At 53.8% G+C, this 17,076-nt stretch overlaps 6 protein-coding genes across 6 annotated transcripts; 2 read left to right on the top strand and 4 right to left on the bottom strand.

Moving 5' to 3' along the window:
* Positions 1-680: 680 nt before the first annotated feature.
* On the bottom strand, positions 681-1,786 carry N7498_004231 (SUR7/PalI family protein; the record flags this gene model as incomplete). Its single annotated transcript, XM_058451293.1, has 2 exons — positions 681-1,282; positions 1,345-1,786. The coding sequence occupies 2 exons, from the start codon at positions 1,784-1,786 to the stop codon at positions 681-683; spliced, it is 1,044 nt and encodes a 347-aa protein (XP_058310755.1).
* Positions 1,787-2,324: 538 nt separating this feature from the next.
* N7498_004230 (uncharacterized protein) lies at positions 2,325-3,821 on the top strand (the record flags this gene model as incomplete). The annotated part of the gene is made up of 3 exons (XM_058451292.1): positions 2,325-2,880; positions 2,929-3,528; positions 3,598-3,821. 3 exons carry the CDS (start codon positions 2,325-2,327, stop codon positions 3,819-3,821), a joined length of 1,380 nt encoding a protein of 459 aa, XP_058310754.1.
* Positions 3,822-4,034: 213 nt separating this feature from the next.
* Positions 4,035-4,996, top strand: N7498_004229 (peptide alpha-N-acetyltransferase complex A subunit ARD1; the record flags this gene model as incomplete). Its single annotated transcript, XM_058451291.1, has 2 exons — positions 4,035-4,485; positions 4,614-4,996. 2 exons carry the CDS (start codon positions 4,035-4,037, stop codon positions 4,994-4,996), a joined length of 834 nt encoding a protein of 277 aa, XP_058310753.1.
* A 197-nt stretch (positions 4,997-5,193) lies between these two features.
* Positions 5,194-7,447, bottom strand: N7498_004228 (uncharacterized protein; the record flags this gene model as incomplete). Its single annotated transcript, XM_058451290.1, has 2 exons — positions 5,194-6,864; positions 6,935-7,447. The coding sequence occupies 2 exons, from the start codon at positions 7,445-7,447 to the stop codon at positions 5,194-5,196; spliced, it is 2,184 nt and encodes a 727-aa protein (XP_058310752.1).
* Positions 7,448-8,125: 678 nt separating this feature from the next.
* On the bottom strand, positions 8,126-10,890 carry N7498_004227 (COPI-interacting protein CEX1; the record flags this gene model as incomplete). Its single annotated transcript, XM_058451289.1, has 9 exons — positions 8,126-8,885; positions 8,936-9,108; positions 9,157-9,360; positions 9,412-9,706; positions 9,761-10,134; positions 10,190-10,336; positions 10,394-10,504; positions 10,569-10,706; positions 10,768-10,890. The coding sequence occupies 9 exons, from the start codon at positions 10,888-10,890 to the stop codon at positions 8,126-8,128; spliced, it is 2,325 nt and encodes a 774-aa protein (XP_058310751.1).
* Positions 10,891-12,608: 1,718 nt separating this feature from the next.
* On the bottom strand, positions 12,609-16,754 carry N7498_004226 (putative PAB1 binding protein (Pbp1)). The gene is made up of 6 exons (XM_058451288.1): positions 16,417-16,754; positions 15,928-16,108; positions 15,597-15,870; positions 13,148-15,535; positions 12,691-13,090; positions 12,609-12,641 (listed from the first exon to the last, which is right to left on the bottom strand). Exons 1-5 carry the CDS (start codon positions 16,569-16,571, stop codon positions 12,885-12,887), a joined length of 3,204 nt encoding a protein of 1,067 aa, XP_058310750.1. The 5' UTR covers positions 16,572-16,754; the 3' UTR covers positions 12,609-12,641; positions 12,691-12,884.
* Positions 16,755-17,076: the final 322 nt, after the last annotated feature.

Below are 17,076 nucleotides of genomic sequence, written 5' to 3'. Positions count from 1 at the left end.
ATCTGCCGCCGACAGTCAAACTCAAGCGCGAGGACAGATACTTCTTGATCTCGAATACTGTTTTGATCGTTATGGCATCTGGGGACGCTCGTGTTCTCTAGCGTGTTATTCATTTCTGCTAAAGATGGAGTTTACGTCTTTGGTCGCTTTATGGCGTCGGTGCTCGGTTGCCGGATCGTGCTCATGTATGAGCTGGTTAAACGAGGTGCTTTATAACATGGACAAGCAGACGCCTTCGGTTGTAAATGAAATGGGATATTATCTACGTGAGTTCGGGCTATAAATAGGAGCAGACTTCTTCTATATATGCCTTGATTCAGTCTTTTATCAAATGGATTTTTCCGATTATTGTACCTGAAAGCTCTCGTACACATTCCCTAGCGGGTGGTGGCCATGACGTAGTGCACGCGTTTCACCGATCAAGTCGCATCTATGTATAATGGGACAGTCTCATTTAGAACGAGACCGGATTAGCGATTTTCTCTATGTATAAACCATACGTATATGCAGATCTAGATACTAGGCTAGAGTGTCGTGATACAGAAACCAGAAAACCTTGACACGCGCTGGCAAGTCGTCCAATCGTAGTAGATATCCAAAGCAAAAAATCACATATGAAACTCGAATGCCCAAGTCTAAAACCTAAAATCCAATGAAGATAATACAAGCAAAGAAAAGATTTAATCCCGGGTCATAGCATGCGGCTCAACCATCTCACGGTCCTCAACATTGGTGTCAGACGGGCTCATGTTGAAGGAGCCCTTATCCTTGTAATTAACACCCTGGGCCTTGAGCTGCTTGCGAGCCTTGTGACCACCACAGCAAGACGCACAGCAGGAGCCGAACTGGACGATAAAGGCAATAAGACTGAATCCGGAGCCGATCCACATGAACGCCATCATCTGGGTGCCGACATGGGCCTTGATGTTGAGATTGGGGTCAGCAGTGGCAAAGACATTGGCGAAAATCTCAAACATAACGGTAGCCACTGCGGATGCCACGATGGTGACCAGGGCGGTGAAGAAGCTGATGAGCAACATGGGCAGCGAGCGAAACAGCACGAACGTGCGGCGACGGTGGGGGAGCTGTCCGGCGCCATTGAGTTGTCCGCCATTGGCGGCCAGGGCCTTGATGGTCTGGGGAGGTCGCGAGGACACGGCCAAGGGGCTGATGAAGATCATGATAAAGTTGAGGACCACGGCTGTCAGGAAGAGGCCGAACATCCACTGGGAGGCGACGTGGGCCAAGTGGAGGGGCTGGGTGATTTCGGAGGGCAAAGCGACTGGAATAGAGTTAGCATTGAATTTTCGCGATTGGGGTTGACTTTGATAGGGGGGTGCCTACTACTTGCACCGGCCAGCAGCTCGCTCAGGATGATCTTGACCGGGTTGAAGGAGTACAAGGTCTTCGGCTTGGAGCAGCGGGTGATTCCTTCGCCAAAGTAGCCCTCGCAGAAGTTCCACAGGCCGACCTGGTAGAAATCGTGCAGACCGATAGACCGGGCGATGGAGTTGATCAGGACGGCATTCGGCACGGACAAGGGGATGATGTTGGCCAGGTCGAGATAGAGGAAGTAGGTGTTTCGCAAGACGGGCTTGTTGGAGACGTTACCGATCACCACGAGCAGCACGAAGATGAAGGCGATCAGGTAGAGCAGCGACCGAATGATGCGGTGGGTGTGAACGGTGGCCGCCCGACGACGAGCGAGAGGCCGATTGGGGCTGCCGCGACGGAAGAAAGGAAGCTTTCGGCCAGTGCCATTGACAGCGTCCACTCCGCCTACCATACTGGAGTGAAGGAATGGACGAAGGAGGATGGGAGGAAGGGATGACGTTTAGGCATCCGTGAAGGTTATAACAGGATGGCTAGGCTCTAATCAGATCGAGTGAAATCCCTGGTCCCGAAGCTCCGTGTGGGATCGTCAGTGGCTGCCGCTAGCTCGCTTTTAGCGCCCCGTAATCGTCGACTGCGGACGACAACTGAATTACGATCGTGGAAAGACAGGACCCGAGGTAACCGGGTGGAGGGATAAAAAACCGGAGAATTGACAGCCACGTCAGACGATCGTGTTAACTTTAATCAAGCCAAGCGGACCTGGACCTGGGTTCCAACAGCACGGGCGAGATTCGTCAGAGGTGGAGAAGGGTGTATAAAACTATAATGGGCGCCTGGTGGCGGCCTGCGTCATTGCGGCGTCCGACTCCCGACTCCCGACTCCACCGCTCCTGAAAAAGACCCGATGCTTGGCAGTAGGCTAACTAGGCAGAAAACATCTCGCGCTCATCTCCACCTCCTCTGTACATACTACAGCCTTCCCATTCACCATGAGGTGGCTATCCCTGGTTGCGATCCTTGCTGGCCTGGCTCTGGCCGACGATACGACCACTTCTCATACCTCCACCTCCTCCACCTCTTCCGGGACCACCACCTCCTTCGATCTCTCCGATGCCTCCACGATCACCGGCAGCGTCGCTCTGCCCTCGGGCACCTACGAGACCTACAGCACCACCATCACCCTTGACGATGGCGATACTTCCCAACTAACCGTCACCTCGTCCATCTCCGGGAACTCCTCGGCCATGCACAACCAGACCACTGTCACGCACACCTCCAACTCCGTGACCGTTCTGGTCGGCGGCGGCGGTACCACGACCTTGGGCAATAACAGCATGAATGCCACTGCCACTGCCTCATCCACGTCCACCTCGACACCAGTCATCAACACCCGGCCTTGCAATGGCTACGTCGAGTTCTGCGGGCGCAACTACTCCAACATCACCATGGTTGCCGCACACAACAGCCCGTTCGATCGTCCAGGCAATGCTGCCTCTAACCAGATGTTTGACGTGACGACCCAGCTGAATAACGGCATTCGCATGTGTAGGTCAATCGTGTGCCCGGGTCCGTTCCCAAACTAACCTTTCCAAGTGCAATTCCAAACACACTACCAGAACGGCACCATGCTGCTCTGCCATACCTCCTGCGAACTTCTCAACATGGGTACTCTCGAGGCTTACCTGACTAAGGTGGCCGCCTGGATGCGCCAGAACCCCTTCGACGTGGTCACCATCCTGATGGGCAACTTCGACTTCGTCGCGCCGCAGAACTTCACCGATCCAGTCATGAATTCCGGGCTTCAGGACTTTCTGTACACCCCGCCGGTGATCCCCATGGCGCTTCATGACTGGCCTACGCTATCCGAGATGATCCTCACCCAGAAGCGCGTCGTCTTCTTCTTGGACTATCAGGCCAATCAGACCGCCATCCCGTGGTTGATGGACGAGTTCTCGCAGATGTGGGAGACTCCCTTCTCACCGACCAACGACAGCTTCCCCTGCACGCAGCAGCGGCCCCCGGGTCTCTCGGTCCAGGACGCCGAGAACCGCATGTACATGGCCAACCACAACCTCAACCTGGCCGTCGATCTCGGCTCCATCACCATCCTCATTCCCAACACCGCCGTGCTCAACCAAACCAACGGCGTCAGCGGCCCCGGCAGTCTGGGCTGGATGGCGGAGAATTGCACCCGTAAGAACCCCACCCGATCCTCCCTATATCACCCCATAACACCCCCTAACACCCTCTAACACCCTGCAGGCAAATGGGACCGCCCGCCAAACTTCCTCCTGGTCGACTACTACAACTACGGCTCCCCCAAGAACGGCTCCGTCTTCGAAGTCGCCGCCGAGATGAACAATGTCACCTACAATTGGAAATGCTGCGGCTCAACCTCTGCCGCCGTGCACGGAGTGTCCGTTTCCAGCGTATCGACTCTGCTCATGGTTGCAGCAGGCATTCAGTTCCTGTTGACAGCATTCTAATCTCGAACGAATGTGCACGACTTCTTGATACCTGTTTACTATAGTTGATTTCCGCATGCCCGATAAGCGACATGAATTGCGTGTAGATATGAATAATCTAGAGTGAAATATGCATCGAACCTTCTTCCCAAGCTTTACTCTTCAATTCCCTCAATTGCGTAGACAATCGCACTCCAACTTCACCTTTGATCCCAAAAGAGTCTCCACGATCACATGACCCCGCCGCATCACCATCCCACCACCGAACACCAATCCACCAATCCACCACCACCAGCCCAATCGACACGACACACCCTCCGGACACCACCGACCACAATCAAAATGGTCGACATCGTCCCCCTTTCCAGCTACCCAAGCTACATCGACCTCCTCCCCTCAATCCAAACCTGCAACATCACCAACCTGCCCGAGAACTACTTTCTAAAATACTACCTCTACCACGCCCTCACATGGCCCCAACTCTCCTTCGTTGCCGTCGTGCGGCCCAAGAACGGCTACGCTAATGGCTCCGTCGTCGGCGAGTACCCCAAAGTTGTGGGATACGTGCTTGCCAAGATGGAAGAGGAGCCGACGGATGGGATGCAGCATGGGCACATTACCAGTTTGAGTGTCATGCGCACGCATCGCAGGTTGGGGATTGCGGAGAGGCTGATGCGAATGAGTCGTGAGTTTTACCTTCTGCCTTTTCTCCCTTCCGATTCTTTTCTTCTTCTTTTTTCTTTTTTAAGGACCCATTGAGGGTGGAATGCCGAAGAATTAATGGAGGGAAAATGCTAATTGAAAATAAAACAGAACGCGCAATGTCCGAATCCCACCGCGCAAACTACGTCTCTCTGCACGTGCGCGTTTCCAACACCGCTGCATTGCGCCTATACCGCGACACACTGCGCTTCGAAGTCGAGAAAGTGGAAAGCAAGTACTACGCCGACGGAGAAGACGCTTACGCGATGCATTTGAAGCTTGACGGCCAGTGGCTGGACTGGAAGGCGATTGAGAAGCGGATTGCTGCTGAGGATAAGGCTAAGGCTGGTGAGGAGGATGATCAAGATGAGGGGGAACCCGTCGGGGAGATGGGGAAGAAGGATGGGAAGGAGGAGGAGAAGATGGTCAAGGTTAAGGTTGGGAGGGGGTTGGGGGTGGGTGATTTGGTTGAGAGAAATGAGACTCAGGCTTGATCTTCTTCTCTCAAGGTTGAGAGGAGATGAGATGGGCTAGAGGTTTGGGGTGGATGATGTCCATTCCCTGGTCTATGTGCGAGATGAATGAATGTACATGATACATGAATGCTAAATTCTGCTAAATCGTAAATCGTTGATCCAGGCTGGATCTGGGTTACTTCCACCTGCAGTCAACCCGGTAGAAGAGTGACGGGTTAATTGCCGTCCTTTTTAGATGCCTTGCTATCCTTATCTTCCTTCTCGGCTTTCTGCTGCTTCTTCGCATTCCGCGACTTCAGCATCTGTTTAAGCTTCGACTTCTTATCCGGAACCTCGGCCGGTCCATACACGCTTGTCTGGGACGCAGACGAGGGAGTATTTATAGCACCCGGCACACTAATTTCTGAGCTCGCACCGGAGCGTAAAAGAGTGCGCTGGGGACGGAAAGCTTGAACCACGGGCTCAGTTCGACTCCGTGCCGGTGGACGGAATGTAGTGTCTTCAAGAGCGAGATTGGCCATCCGTCCATCCAACAAGATCTCATCTTCAGGCTTGCTTTCCGGCGGGGGTCGCTGGCGCAGACGGTTCTTCCGGGCACGTCGCTTGTCGCGCTGTTCTTCGCGGGCGCGGCGGGCGACGTCTCGGAATGCTTTTCTGGTGGCGCGCATTTCCTCTTTCATTGCTTGTCGCTCTGTGGCATCGCGCTGCTGCTGTTCGGGTGACTCCCAGCGTCCCCAGTCGCTGCTGTCTGGTTGGGAAGCTTGTTGGCGTCCACGGCGCCAGTCTCGACGCCCGGATATACGGGCCTCTCGACGGGATTCTTCGAGGAGGGATAGTTGTTGTCGGAGGTCAACGGCAGCCTCGTAGAGTGTGCGGTCATGTCGATCATGAAGAGATTGAAGCTGGATGCGGACTGTGGCTAGGTCTGAGGCGTCAAGGTCAGAAGTGGTTGAGAGGGAATCAATCGAGCTGAAAGATGATCCGGTAGAGACAGAGCTGATAGAGGCGCGGCGAGAACGCTCAAGGGGTTTATCGTCATTTTTCTGCGGTTGGGGTTGGGGTTGGAGTTGACGTTGAGCTTGGGGTTGAGCCTCAAGTTCAGGTACAGGTAGAGGTTGAGCTTGGGGTTGAGCCTCAACTTCAGATACAGGTAGAGGTTGAGGCTGAGGATGGCTTTCTGTACTGTTGAGAGGGGTCGTATTGCTTGTAGGTGATGTCGGTGTCGATGTAGTGTATGAAACACCGCCTGTCTGGCCAGTTTGAGTAGGGCTCCAAGGAGGCTGGCCATTGGATGCAGCAGGGGGGTATCCAAGCGGATATCCTGGCAGGTACGCGCCTGCACCTGGCTTGCGGCCATGAAGTCCTGCCTGATCTTCAAGCCATCGACCATGCGCCATCGCCTGCTCTTCAACCTGCCTGCCATAATGCATGGCCTGTTCCGCAAACCGCTCACCGTATTTCTGCGCCTGTGAGGTGAGACTCGAGATCCAGCCAAGTGCTCCGCTCTTGGAAGTGCCAGACGGTCCAAATTGTGGCGGTGTATAGCCCCAAGGCTGCCATTGCCATGGAGCAACACCTGGTGGTGGTTGGGGCTGTGGGTAGTATTGAGGCGGCTGGCCATTATGTGCTCCGTGTGCTGCAAATGGTGGAACACCGAACGGAGTGCCAAATGGCATATGTGGTTGTGGGGCATTTCCAAAAGGCGAGAAATGAGGCATATGCCAAGAATTTGGTGATGGGGTAGGTTGCTCAGCCACTAACGAAAGCGCATTGGCATTCACAGCCCGTTGACCTTCCACAGGGGTCGGAGTACCGGTTCCCTGGGTAGCCTTCGTTGCAGCCGGATAGCACCGAGGACATAGTGCAGACGTAGGCGCAGCATCGGGCTCGCCAACATAAATAAAGACAATCCGAGCTCCGCGGGGGCTCGAAAAAGCACTGATTCCATTCGTCAACAACAGCCGTAATTCTCGCGCGGCGTTGCTCGTCCGTCTCCTGTGGGCGGTCCTTGCGATCCCGCTGGATTTCCGCTCGGAGCTGTCGGGACAAGTGCTGCGAGGCAGCAGCCAAGCCCAATTGGGCCGGGAAAAGATACCGTAGAAAGGTGTCCCAGTCCTGCTGGATAATCTCGTCAAAATGGGCATTCCAGCAGCGCGGCCGCCGAGGAAAGTCCTTGGCTTGGCTGCGGGGATAGATAGTCATATGGTGGTATAAAATATCTCGGCCGTCGTCGATGACTGATGACGGGCGTTGCTCAAAGTATGTGACGGCGGAGGTGAAGTGGGTTGGCACTACAGAGGAAACCGCAGATCCAGACAGTTCCGCCAGCCTTGAGCTGCTGGCCTCTTGCAATGGCGCATTGTCGCGCAGAGGAGTGGCGGCCTGCGAACGATTGCCGTTCCTGTTATTTGCCCGTGCATTCAGAGGGTCCGAAGCCGAGTAAGGCGGTGGGGCCTCCTCCTCGTCCATTTCGTGCTGTTAGGATGAACAGGGAGGAAGAATGTAGTGGCCTGAAGGATCGCGAATTACCAGCCTGTCAATGCTGACCTTTCATGTTGTGATAAGATCGCCGGTTCGAGGGGAAGGCAGCAAGATTCCGTTGAATGTCAGCGCACAGGGCTTAGCGGGGATACACTCTTCGCGGATGTGTCAGACTTGGCGTGGGATGTTCATTCACAGGGCCAAGCCTGATGACGAAGCAGTTGAAAAAGAAACCACGAGAGGTGCAAGGCTGAAGAGGCTGATAAGAGATAAGCGGGGTGAGGGTTTTATATCCGCGCTCCGCGGAATGCGGTGAGCAGTGTAACAAAGACGGAAGCTTCAGGAAAGTCCTTCTTGGTGCTCTTTTGCCTGTCTACTTGTATGCTGTTTTATTGGTCTAATGCAGGACACGTCAAGTACCCAAACGGTTACGAATACTTAGCTCTGGAAGTCATAACAGGTCAGCTTGTTACAGACCTCGGGAGCCCGTAAATACAACAAGCCCAAGCAATCCAGCACCGACACCTACAGCTTTCTTTGAATGAAGCAAACCAAGATACGAGTCTGAAGTCAGGAGAAAATTATGATTATGCGCGACATTCTATACGCGTTCCAATCCCAACATTATTTGGCAGTATATACAGATGCCGTGGAAATGAACACTCGCTAATCCCAAGCATCACCCCAACCATCATCAACATCCTCATCCTTCGGCTTCGTATCAATCTTCTTCGGTGTCACCGTCTTCGGTTTCGCCACCGTACTCCTCGTAGGCGCAGAAGTAGTAGACGCAGACTTACCCAGGCCCTTGGGCAGGGGATTCTTTGCCTTGGTGGAGTTCTTAGCAGCCAACCAGGCGGCGAAATCAGGTTCACCGCCATCGTCATATGGCACGGCGGGCGATTTTGCAGAGGGATCAGGAGACGAGAGGTTGGGAGATGCTACGGCTGCGGTAAAGGGGTCGTCGTCGTTTTCGTCGTCGTCCATGGCGCCCCAGGCGTCAAAGACCTCGTCCCCGTCGTCTTCTGGTTGCTCCTCATGGAGGATTGGGACCGGCCGTTCGGATTGTGAACGGCTCAGTGGGTGTGCGACGGGACGTGATATTTCTTTGGGAAGTCCTAATTGAGCAGAGGGGGATGATTTAGCCGGGCGAGGGACTGAGGCGGGGCGGGGGATATCTGCTTCGACGGGTTTTGTGCCGGCTGTCGGCTGGATTTCACCGTCGGCAGCTGACATCTTGTTGGTGAATGAGGATATGGCCCATCCGGCCCAAGACTTGTCGTTTGAAGTGCCGATGCGCGCATCGGACTTGTTTGGTTCGGCAGCGGCGGCCGGTGGTATCACCGAGTCTGCCATAGTGTTGCCGAATTTTCGGATTCGCTGGAGATATAGATCGAGTGTCTTGTTTGCTTGGTCTCGGAGGAGCCTGGAAAATATGAGTAAAGGAGTCGCAGAATCAAAAATTTCCGAACTTACTTTTCCTTGTCCAAAAGTGCCGGACAAATGGCAGGCAGGATTTTTACAGCACAGTCTTCTTCGGTGAAGAAATCGATGGTCGCTGACAAGGCGAGAAGTCCGGCACAACGAGCATGCACAAAGGGATCTCTGATAGCTCTCGTGAATGCAGCAATGAGAACCTTCGAGCGAGTCTAAAGGATATTAGAATCATGATTACCAGCCACAGTGGTTAGACATACGCTTTGCCCCAGATTCTTGGCAATTCGGCCAAGACAGATGGTTGTGTTGGTACGGATACCAGGTTGCTCATCATTCGCAGTACGCGCCAGGAACTTGAGAAGTTCTCCATTAATAACTCGATCACTGAGCTTATTGATGACCGTCAAGACAGCCTTGACAGTCTGCTCTCGGACAACAGGAGCGGCATCGGTAAAGCCAGAGGTCTATGAATTGTTAGACCGCGGTAGAGCACAAATAGCAAGTTGCAGACTGACCATTGGAGGGAAGATCTTGTCGGTGACGACCTTTTGCGAGAGATTGTCGATCATCAAAGGCAGATTGTCCAAAAGACACACACGCAAAGCCCGATCAGGGTTGCCAAACAAGCGAACAACCACCGGGGTCAGCTTGGCATTAAACTCGTCTGCTGATAGTTTGCCGCCAATCTTCAAAGTAGCGCTGAGAACTTTTGGCCCACCACCGCCAAACTCGACTGACTTGAGCAATTCAGGCAATACCTTCATTTTGAAGAAATCCTCGGGGAAGTCGTCAGAAAGATTATCAAGTTCACTATTATCCATGTCAGCACCAAGTATCACAATCGAAATCGAGACGAAAACATACTTGATGAATTCCTCTCTCTCCGCATCACTCTTGAGACCTAAACTCTCCATATCATCTGTCAAGCGAATCAAAGGTGTCTGGAAGAACCCGCCCTGCTTCTTCCCCTGCTCAACAAAATGCGCAGGGCTGAGTCGCAACTTCGGATTAGCCGTGCAAAGACGCTTGTAGCTCTGCTGCATGGCAGGAGGAATGTTGGTCGTCTTGCCGACCTGATCACCGCCAGAAAAATGGCCATTAAATACTTCAAAAATAAAAATACCCAGGCCGTACGCGTCAACGGCTGCCAAAGGATGCCGCCTGATTGAATCCCAGCCGCCCTTGACAATTTCCGGAGGCGTATAACGAGCTGCATCTGGGACAAGGCTGCCGTATGTCTGTTATTTGATTAGCATGCATGCCAACTACCATTTTTCATAAGCAATGACTGACATATATAATGGCATCATCCTCCTTCATCGAACTCAAGATATCAAAGCCACCTAGCTTCCACTCGCCACTTTCACTTGTATAAACAGACGACGCACGCACGGCACCATGGACCGAGGATGCATCTTCGTTGATAAACTTGAGGGTAGACTGTTCATCGCAAACAAGTCAGCATACGCCCAATAACCAGACACGAATATACCCTACCGAAACAGTATACAAACCCCATTTCGCGGTCTCCTCACTAATACTCCGGCGCCTGACCTGCCAGTCGAGAGGGGCAACACGCTCAGTAACGATATACAGATTCGATTCCGTCTGCCATAGCATCAGTCTCAAACATTCAATTATCGCAACCCCTTATTCCCTGGCGCATTCATACCTCAATCGTATCCAGAACTTTGATCACGCCGGGATGGCGAAGCGTGCGCGACTTGCGTACAGCATTTTTAGCGAGCTGAAGACGCGACTTGTTCGCCGCGATATCAAACGTAAAGACACTGCATGCCTGACCATCATCCTGGAACGAAACTCCGTTAGCGACCAGATACAACCCACACCGAAGCCGGAGACCATCCTACCCGTTTCGTACCGTTATGCAGCGTCCAGATGGAGTCGCCGATGTCGACTCGATCACCTAGCGAGAAGGGAAATGAGCTACCCTTGGCGATGGCGGACGCGACGGCTGATTTGAGGAAATCCATGTGCGGTTGTTGTTTGGTGGAGGGGCCCGGGGGAGTGGCTGGCCAATGGCCTAGGTGGAGGAGGGAGGCTAGAAGGGGAGGTGCGGAGGAGGACGAGGTGGGCGGAGGTTAGGAGAATATATGCAGAAACGAGGGGATTGAAGGTTGGGTTTTGGAACTTGGATCTTCGTTGTTGGCCACCTTGCGGTGATACGCCCCGCGGGAGCCTCAGGCAGGGCTTCGCGTTTATTTCGGAGCTAAGAGCTTCCAAGCTTGCCTCGTCAATCCAACACAACCACGACATGTCTATACCTACACGTCGAACGGCCTCTATACAGGTGAGCTCTATTTCTTCCCCGCCCTCCCATCCCCGACAGCGACACTGTCGCCTCCAAAGATGCGAAACCTGGTAAAAGGTCAGACCGCGCCGCCTCCAACAAGAAACCCCATCTATGTGCCACCGAAGGTACTCGCTTCCCACGACACATACCGCCGATCTAGCATCATTCGCAATACACAGCTCCCTCTACCAGTTTCACCAATCCTAGAGCTTTGCTCTTCAGGATGTCCCCGGACCATCTCCGCCACACCTCTCCATTTCCACTATTCCTACACGCCTTCATATCTCCCTCTTTGCAGACACATGGCTAGGCAAAAGGGTCCAAGCCTCAGGTCCATGGCTTTCCTACGGGAGAGTGGACCTTGGGAGAATCTATGTGTACATTGAGGCATGTTTTATACCTACCTGTAGGTATGGACGTGCCCGGCCGTTTTCTGGAGTTCCTGGGTCCGCTTTTCTTCTATGAGGACTGATAGGAACTAATGGCTGCGGTCGATAGAGTGGGTGCGTTCATTTGAACGCCCTGCTGTTGGCTCTGTCACTGCATAGAGAGGGACGTATGGGGGACGAAATAGGGGGATTGGAGGTGTTGCGGTGAAGGTGTGGTAGATTGGGAGCGCTTGGGGGCGTGTTGTTTCGATTGATGCGGTGGGCGGGTGTTATGGTTTGAATGAAGCACCGCGTTGGAGATGGTGGTTTCTGTCGGTTGGCTTGAATGAAGACCAATAAGAAACTGAAAAGACCTGAGGAGATTTCCCATTCAAGTTTGAGTTTGGATAATTTTACAGGATGAGTGCTAACATCCGCCACAGATTACAGTGCCGAGGAATGTGTTGGATGGGGTTTTCTATTAGTAGCTAGAATACAGTTTACAAATAAAGGAATCTACAGATAAAGGAAGAGTTATTTGATATAGTCATCTCACATTGCACCTGAATGAGTGCTAGCAACTACCGTGGGCGCCACACTATTCCTACAACTGCATCACACCGCGCTGACACCCGCGCTTGACCACTTCCTCGCCAGCCACTTGGTATCCGATCATCCCACTTTACGGTCATCACTGAGGCGTAACCCATCCGATGCGATGCCTAGCCCAGGAGCCAGTGAGAAACACAAGAGATCCATCTCAGATCACCCACAGGCACACAATATCCACACAGTTGGAAAAAGAAAGGAAGGGCAAAAAAGCAAGGAAAAAACCGGAAGGAAACATGTCCTGACAAGGAGTATCTTCAGACCTGGGAAACCCCTGCCTCGAGATCAACTGTGATGGATAACTCTCTGAAAAAAGCTCCGTGGGAAGTAACGAGGACTTTTTTGAAGGCCAGTGGCTGAATTGTACACAATTCAGAGAAAATTCACTAGCAGGTATATTTTCAAGACCACTCCCGCGATAAATAGACATGATAATTATGTCCGCTCATCGAATCTGCGACATGATTAGCGCACGATTCAAGTGTATTGGGTTTGGATCTCACCTTTCAAGTCTCGTATCAACATGTTCTTCATCAGATGGTACACGATAGGTACCAAAGCTAGCAGGAGGGATGAAGACGGAGATACAGTCGAACCCCAAGGGGGTTTGATAAATGGCCATTGTCGACGGTGCGCAAAGTTGAGTTCAAGTCACTGAAACCAGGACAGTCACTCAATCGATCGTAAGTCATGCAGTTCATTTGCCCTCATCAGTGGGCTCAGCGGAATGCGAGGAGGACCCTGCGTTTGCCTGGGTGCCAGACGGACCCTGAGGAGGCATTTGGGGTACCTGGTTGTAGCTGTTACTTGGCGTGCGGTGCTGATTAGGAGGGAAATGGTGACCCTGGTGCGGGCTCGAGGAGAAATGAGGCTGCTGGGGGTAGCCACCACGGCCGGGAGGCACTGGAATCAAACTGTCAGCAGTAGATAAAAATTACTAGTAATGAAAGGGCAACTGACTGTGTCCGGGTTGCTGATTTCCATATCCAGGCTGTCCAGGCATGAACATCATCGGCTGTGGAGGCTGGCCCGACTGCGAGTTCTGATGCATCATCATGGGTGCACCACGACTGGGACTGGGGTAGCCACTATGCGGCTGAGGAGGGGGTGCATGTTGAGGATAGGCGTGGGCCGGCGAAGGCGAGTACATCTGCATCTGCGGGGTGTAGGGAGACATGCCCTGGGGCACACCCATATAAGGACCGTTGGAAGCCTGCTGCATCATCATAGGGGCTCCCATAGCAGCTTGCGGATTCATGAACTGAGGGCCACCTTGATACTGTCTCATGTGGGCAGGCTGCGGCCCTCCGTAGAACTGGGGCATGGGCTGCCCAAATGCCAGCTGTGCATGAGGGGCCATAGGAGAAGGATACCCCATGTGGCTCTGTCCCATGCGGGGTGAAGGGAAAACCTGAGACGACGATGCCGACAGCTGCATACGGTGATGGTCGTCCATATGACCCGGATTGGGCCCATGAGAGCCTTGGTGCATGTGAGGTCCATTAGGAGGACCCGAGGAAGTCGGCATGCCTGGATTGCCCTGCTGGAATGGGTAGGGTATCTGTTGCTGGGGAAGATGGGGGTTGTTTGAAGCGGACCGGCCCTGCGGAGAGACCGATGACACAGCGCTCGGTTGCTTGATCATCTGGTCAAAGGTCTTCTCTTGGTTGGCTTCTGGCACATCCCAAGTTGGCAGAGTCTTGTAAGGAGGGGGAATGCCTCCATTGAATGACACGTAAGGCTTGTCGGCCTTCTCGGCCGCCTCGGCGCTCTCCTTCTTCATGCGCTTGATGGGGTTGAACTGGTCGTCGATGGAAGGTCTCTCGGAGATGGGCTGGGGCTTCTTGGAGCCAAAGAATGCGGAAGGCGTAGTCGCACGCGAAACAGAGGTGTTCCGCGAAAAAGACCGCGGGCTGGCACTAGAAGCAGCAGCCGCCGCCCCGGAAGCAGAAGTAGTACTAATGGTACCAGAGGCACCGGAAATACCAGAGGCCCCGGAAGGACCACCAGGAGTGAAAGTGCTCGCCGCGGGGTTGGGCTTGAACTCCATGGCGCGGACATTGAACTTTGATGCAGCGGATGGCGGGTTCTGGGCCTTCACAGGACTGGTGATCCGGGGCTGATCACTGGCAGGGCCAGTGGGAGGCACCCGAGCATCTTGAATGGGTAGCGGGGCAGGGATAGAACCCATGTTGGCACCCTTTCGTTGCTGGAGGTTGTCCTGGAGGCGATGGCTGAGCATACCAGGACTAGGACGACCCTGTTGCATGGGCTGCTGGGGGAAGCGACCACCCGAACCGGCAAGCGGACCAGTGGGGAGATAACCTTGACGACCACGGGTGAAATTCTGGCGGTCAGAGGGTGCAACTGGCGGCACTGCACCAGTAGGTCCGGCGGCACGAGCCGAAGGCTTCTGATCAGCCACCGGCGAAGCAGACTTCGGACTGGCCTTCTCATCTGGCGACTGAAGCCGGCCGATGATAGCTTCTTGCTTGTGGGGATCCTTGGCCAGGATGGGGACCAGATCCTTGGGCACGGGGGTCGACAGCTTGAAATTCTTTGAGAACTTCATCAACTCGTTCAACTTGACAGTGCGATCATGCGATGCTTGGTTGCGACGGCGTTCTTGCATTTTCAGCTTCTCGCTGTTGGCGAACTGACGGAACTGATCCAGGACCTCGGTCTCCACGTTTGCAGTGGCATTCTCGGGCACAGGACGCTGCTTTGTGGTGGGAGCAGTAGGCGCGGCCTTGCTGAGGTCGGTCTTTTGTTCTGTCTCCCCACCGGACTTGGTCGCAGCAATCGGCTGTTGCTTTTCAGCCGGGGCGATCTCTTTAGCTGGAGCCTGAGACACAGGGGCCGAGGGTTGCTTCGTGGAGGCAACAGGCTGAGGTCCGGCTTGCCGACGCCCGGGAGGGGTATATTTGTTGGGTTGACCAGAAACGAGGGGTTGGAAAGGTTGGGCCTCCCGCTGGACACCGCTGTACTTAGATTCTTCGTCTTGGTCACCAGAGTCAGGGGCCACCAAGCCTCTCTCTTCCCGCATGTGGGGGTTTTCGTGCTCCTGGCCTTCGATCTCACGCGCGATGCGAGCCGCCTCCGCATGCTTCTGACGGTAGGTGGGGTCTGAGCGGTCAATGCGAGTAGTATAAATATTCTCGTCATAGTTTGTCCTTGCCCCAAAGAGACGTTCATTGGCCTCGAATTGGTCCCAGCTCGCTGTATCACCAGCAGAGCCCTCCAGTGACATATTAATCTCGTCCGCAGCAGGCTCCCAGCGCTTGAGGGTGCGCTCCCGCATTGCCAAGTTTCCAGAAATGTCACTGTCCGTTCTGAATCCACTCGCGCCTATGATATATGTCAATTCACGCACTTCCCGCCAACCGCTGGATGGTCCGGTGTTTCTTACCATTGGATTCCTTGGCGGACACCTCAGCCGGTGAGACGTTTGGCACGGCAATATCGGCCACATCCTTGATATCAAAGGCCATGCTATGCTCCGGTCCAGATCCCAGGTATGGGGTTGAGGCATCGCTCACGCCATTGGTTTTAGACTGGTTCTCCTGCGATGCGCGCTGCACCATCTTGAGAAGAAATGATGAATCGCTCGCTTCCAAGGTCGAAGACGAGAAAATTCCGGTATATTTGTCTCCGCCTTTCGTAGTAATGGTTGTATGCAGGCCCTAGAACGAGAATAAATGAGTTCCGATCTCCATGCGACCGCGACCAGACTGGCTTACAATGAAACTGGCAAATAAGAACAGTAAACGATCATGCGCGTGGTTATCGGGGGTGTTCGACTCCTTCTGGCCTGGCTGGGGAGAGCCCGACTGTCGAGCCATGTTTCCGTTCGTCGAATATGAGGAGCGTTGAGTGATGGGGTTGGTGCCTTGGGTCCAAGCTTTCTGGGAGTTTGTGCGCCTATACGGTAGAACATTGCCTGTGTCAGTAGGTGCAACCAACAATCACAGGATAAAGACGGGACGAAGGGTTCTGTCATCAAATCCGAGACGTGCAATTGGCTGCATCGCGGACATAATTGTATGCTAGCCCGTGGACCAAGCTCGCCAGCTCAAAGGCACGTGCACAGAGACACGGTGGCCGAGTACGAGTTGATGCGGGCAGGATGAAAACCAAAGGCATCTCGGGGTTCCGACAGGTAAAGAATTGGGCAGGAGGGCAAGAGTGTCAAACTCATGGGCAGGTGGGGGAAAGGAGTAGCATCATACCGCTGACCACCATCACCAGGGCTGCCAGACTGTCGGCGACCGTCCCCCTTGGTGCTGGCGCTGGATCTCAGAGAGGGCCGGCCGGAGTTCTGTGTAGAGTTGGCATTGCCGGATGAGCTGTTCGCAGCCGGCGCAGAGTTCAAAGTGGAAGCCATTGATTGACTCGGGAGTCAGGGCAGGCGTCGTGGAACTTCGCACGGCGGAAAGCCGCGAGGATGAGGGACTACCACAACACACCGCCTGCACAAACAGGACACGGAAGGAGGTGAGGGGGGAAGAACCACACAGGCGCCGAACAGAAATCGGCAATGAAAGGAGAAATGAGAGGGGAGGGGGAGGATCGAGATGAGAAGGAGCAAAGGTAAGTGAGGTTTGGGAATTGTTTGGGGAAAGGGCAAGTCACGGGGAAGGTGATGTATTGTACGGGTACGGTGCGACCCTGACAGGTTCACTTTCCTAAGTTGGGAACTTTGGCATCATTAATCAAAAGAGAACTGGGAATTTTATAATCTATCACTAGCTGGTTTATTTCTTCTGTTTTTCTGTATTTCCAGCTCCCCCTAGATCATCCCTTTGACCGAATAGTTGTCGATCTCTCATTCAGTAACCTTGGGGCCTCCATGCCTGAGACAGCCCGATTGACAATGGCGTATTGGGAAT

This window comes from Penicillium cinerascens (assembly GCF_028974065.1).
Source record: "Penicillium cinerascens strain IBT 15544 chromosome Unknown contig_24_segment0_segment0, whole genome shotgun sequence".
NCBI lineage: Eukaryota > Fungi > Ascomycota > Eurotiomycetes > Eurotiales > Aspergillaceae > Penicillium > Penicillium cinerascens.
This window is presented reverse-complemented; position numbering and strand designations above follow the sequence as displayed.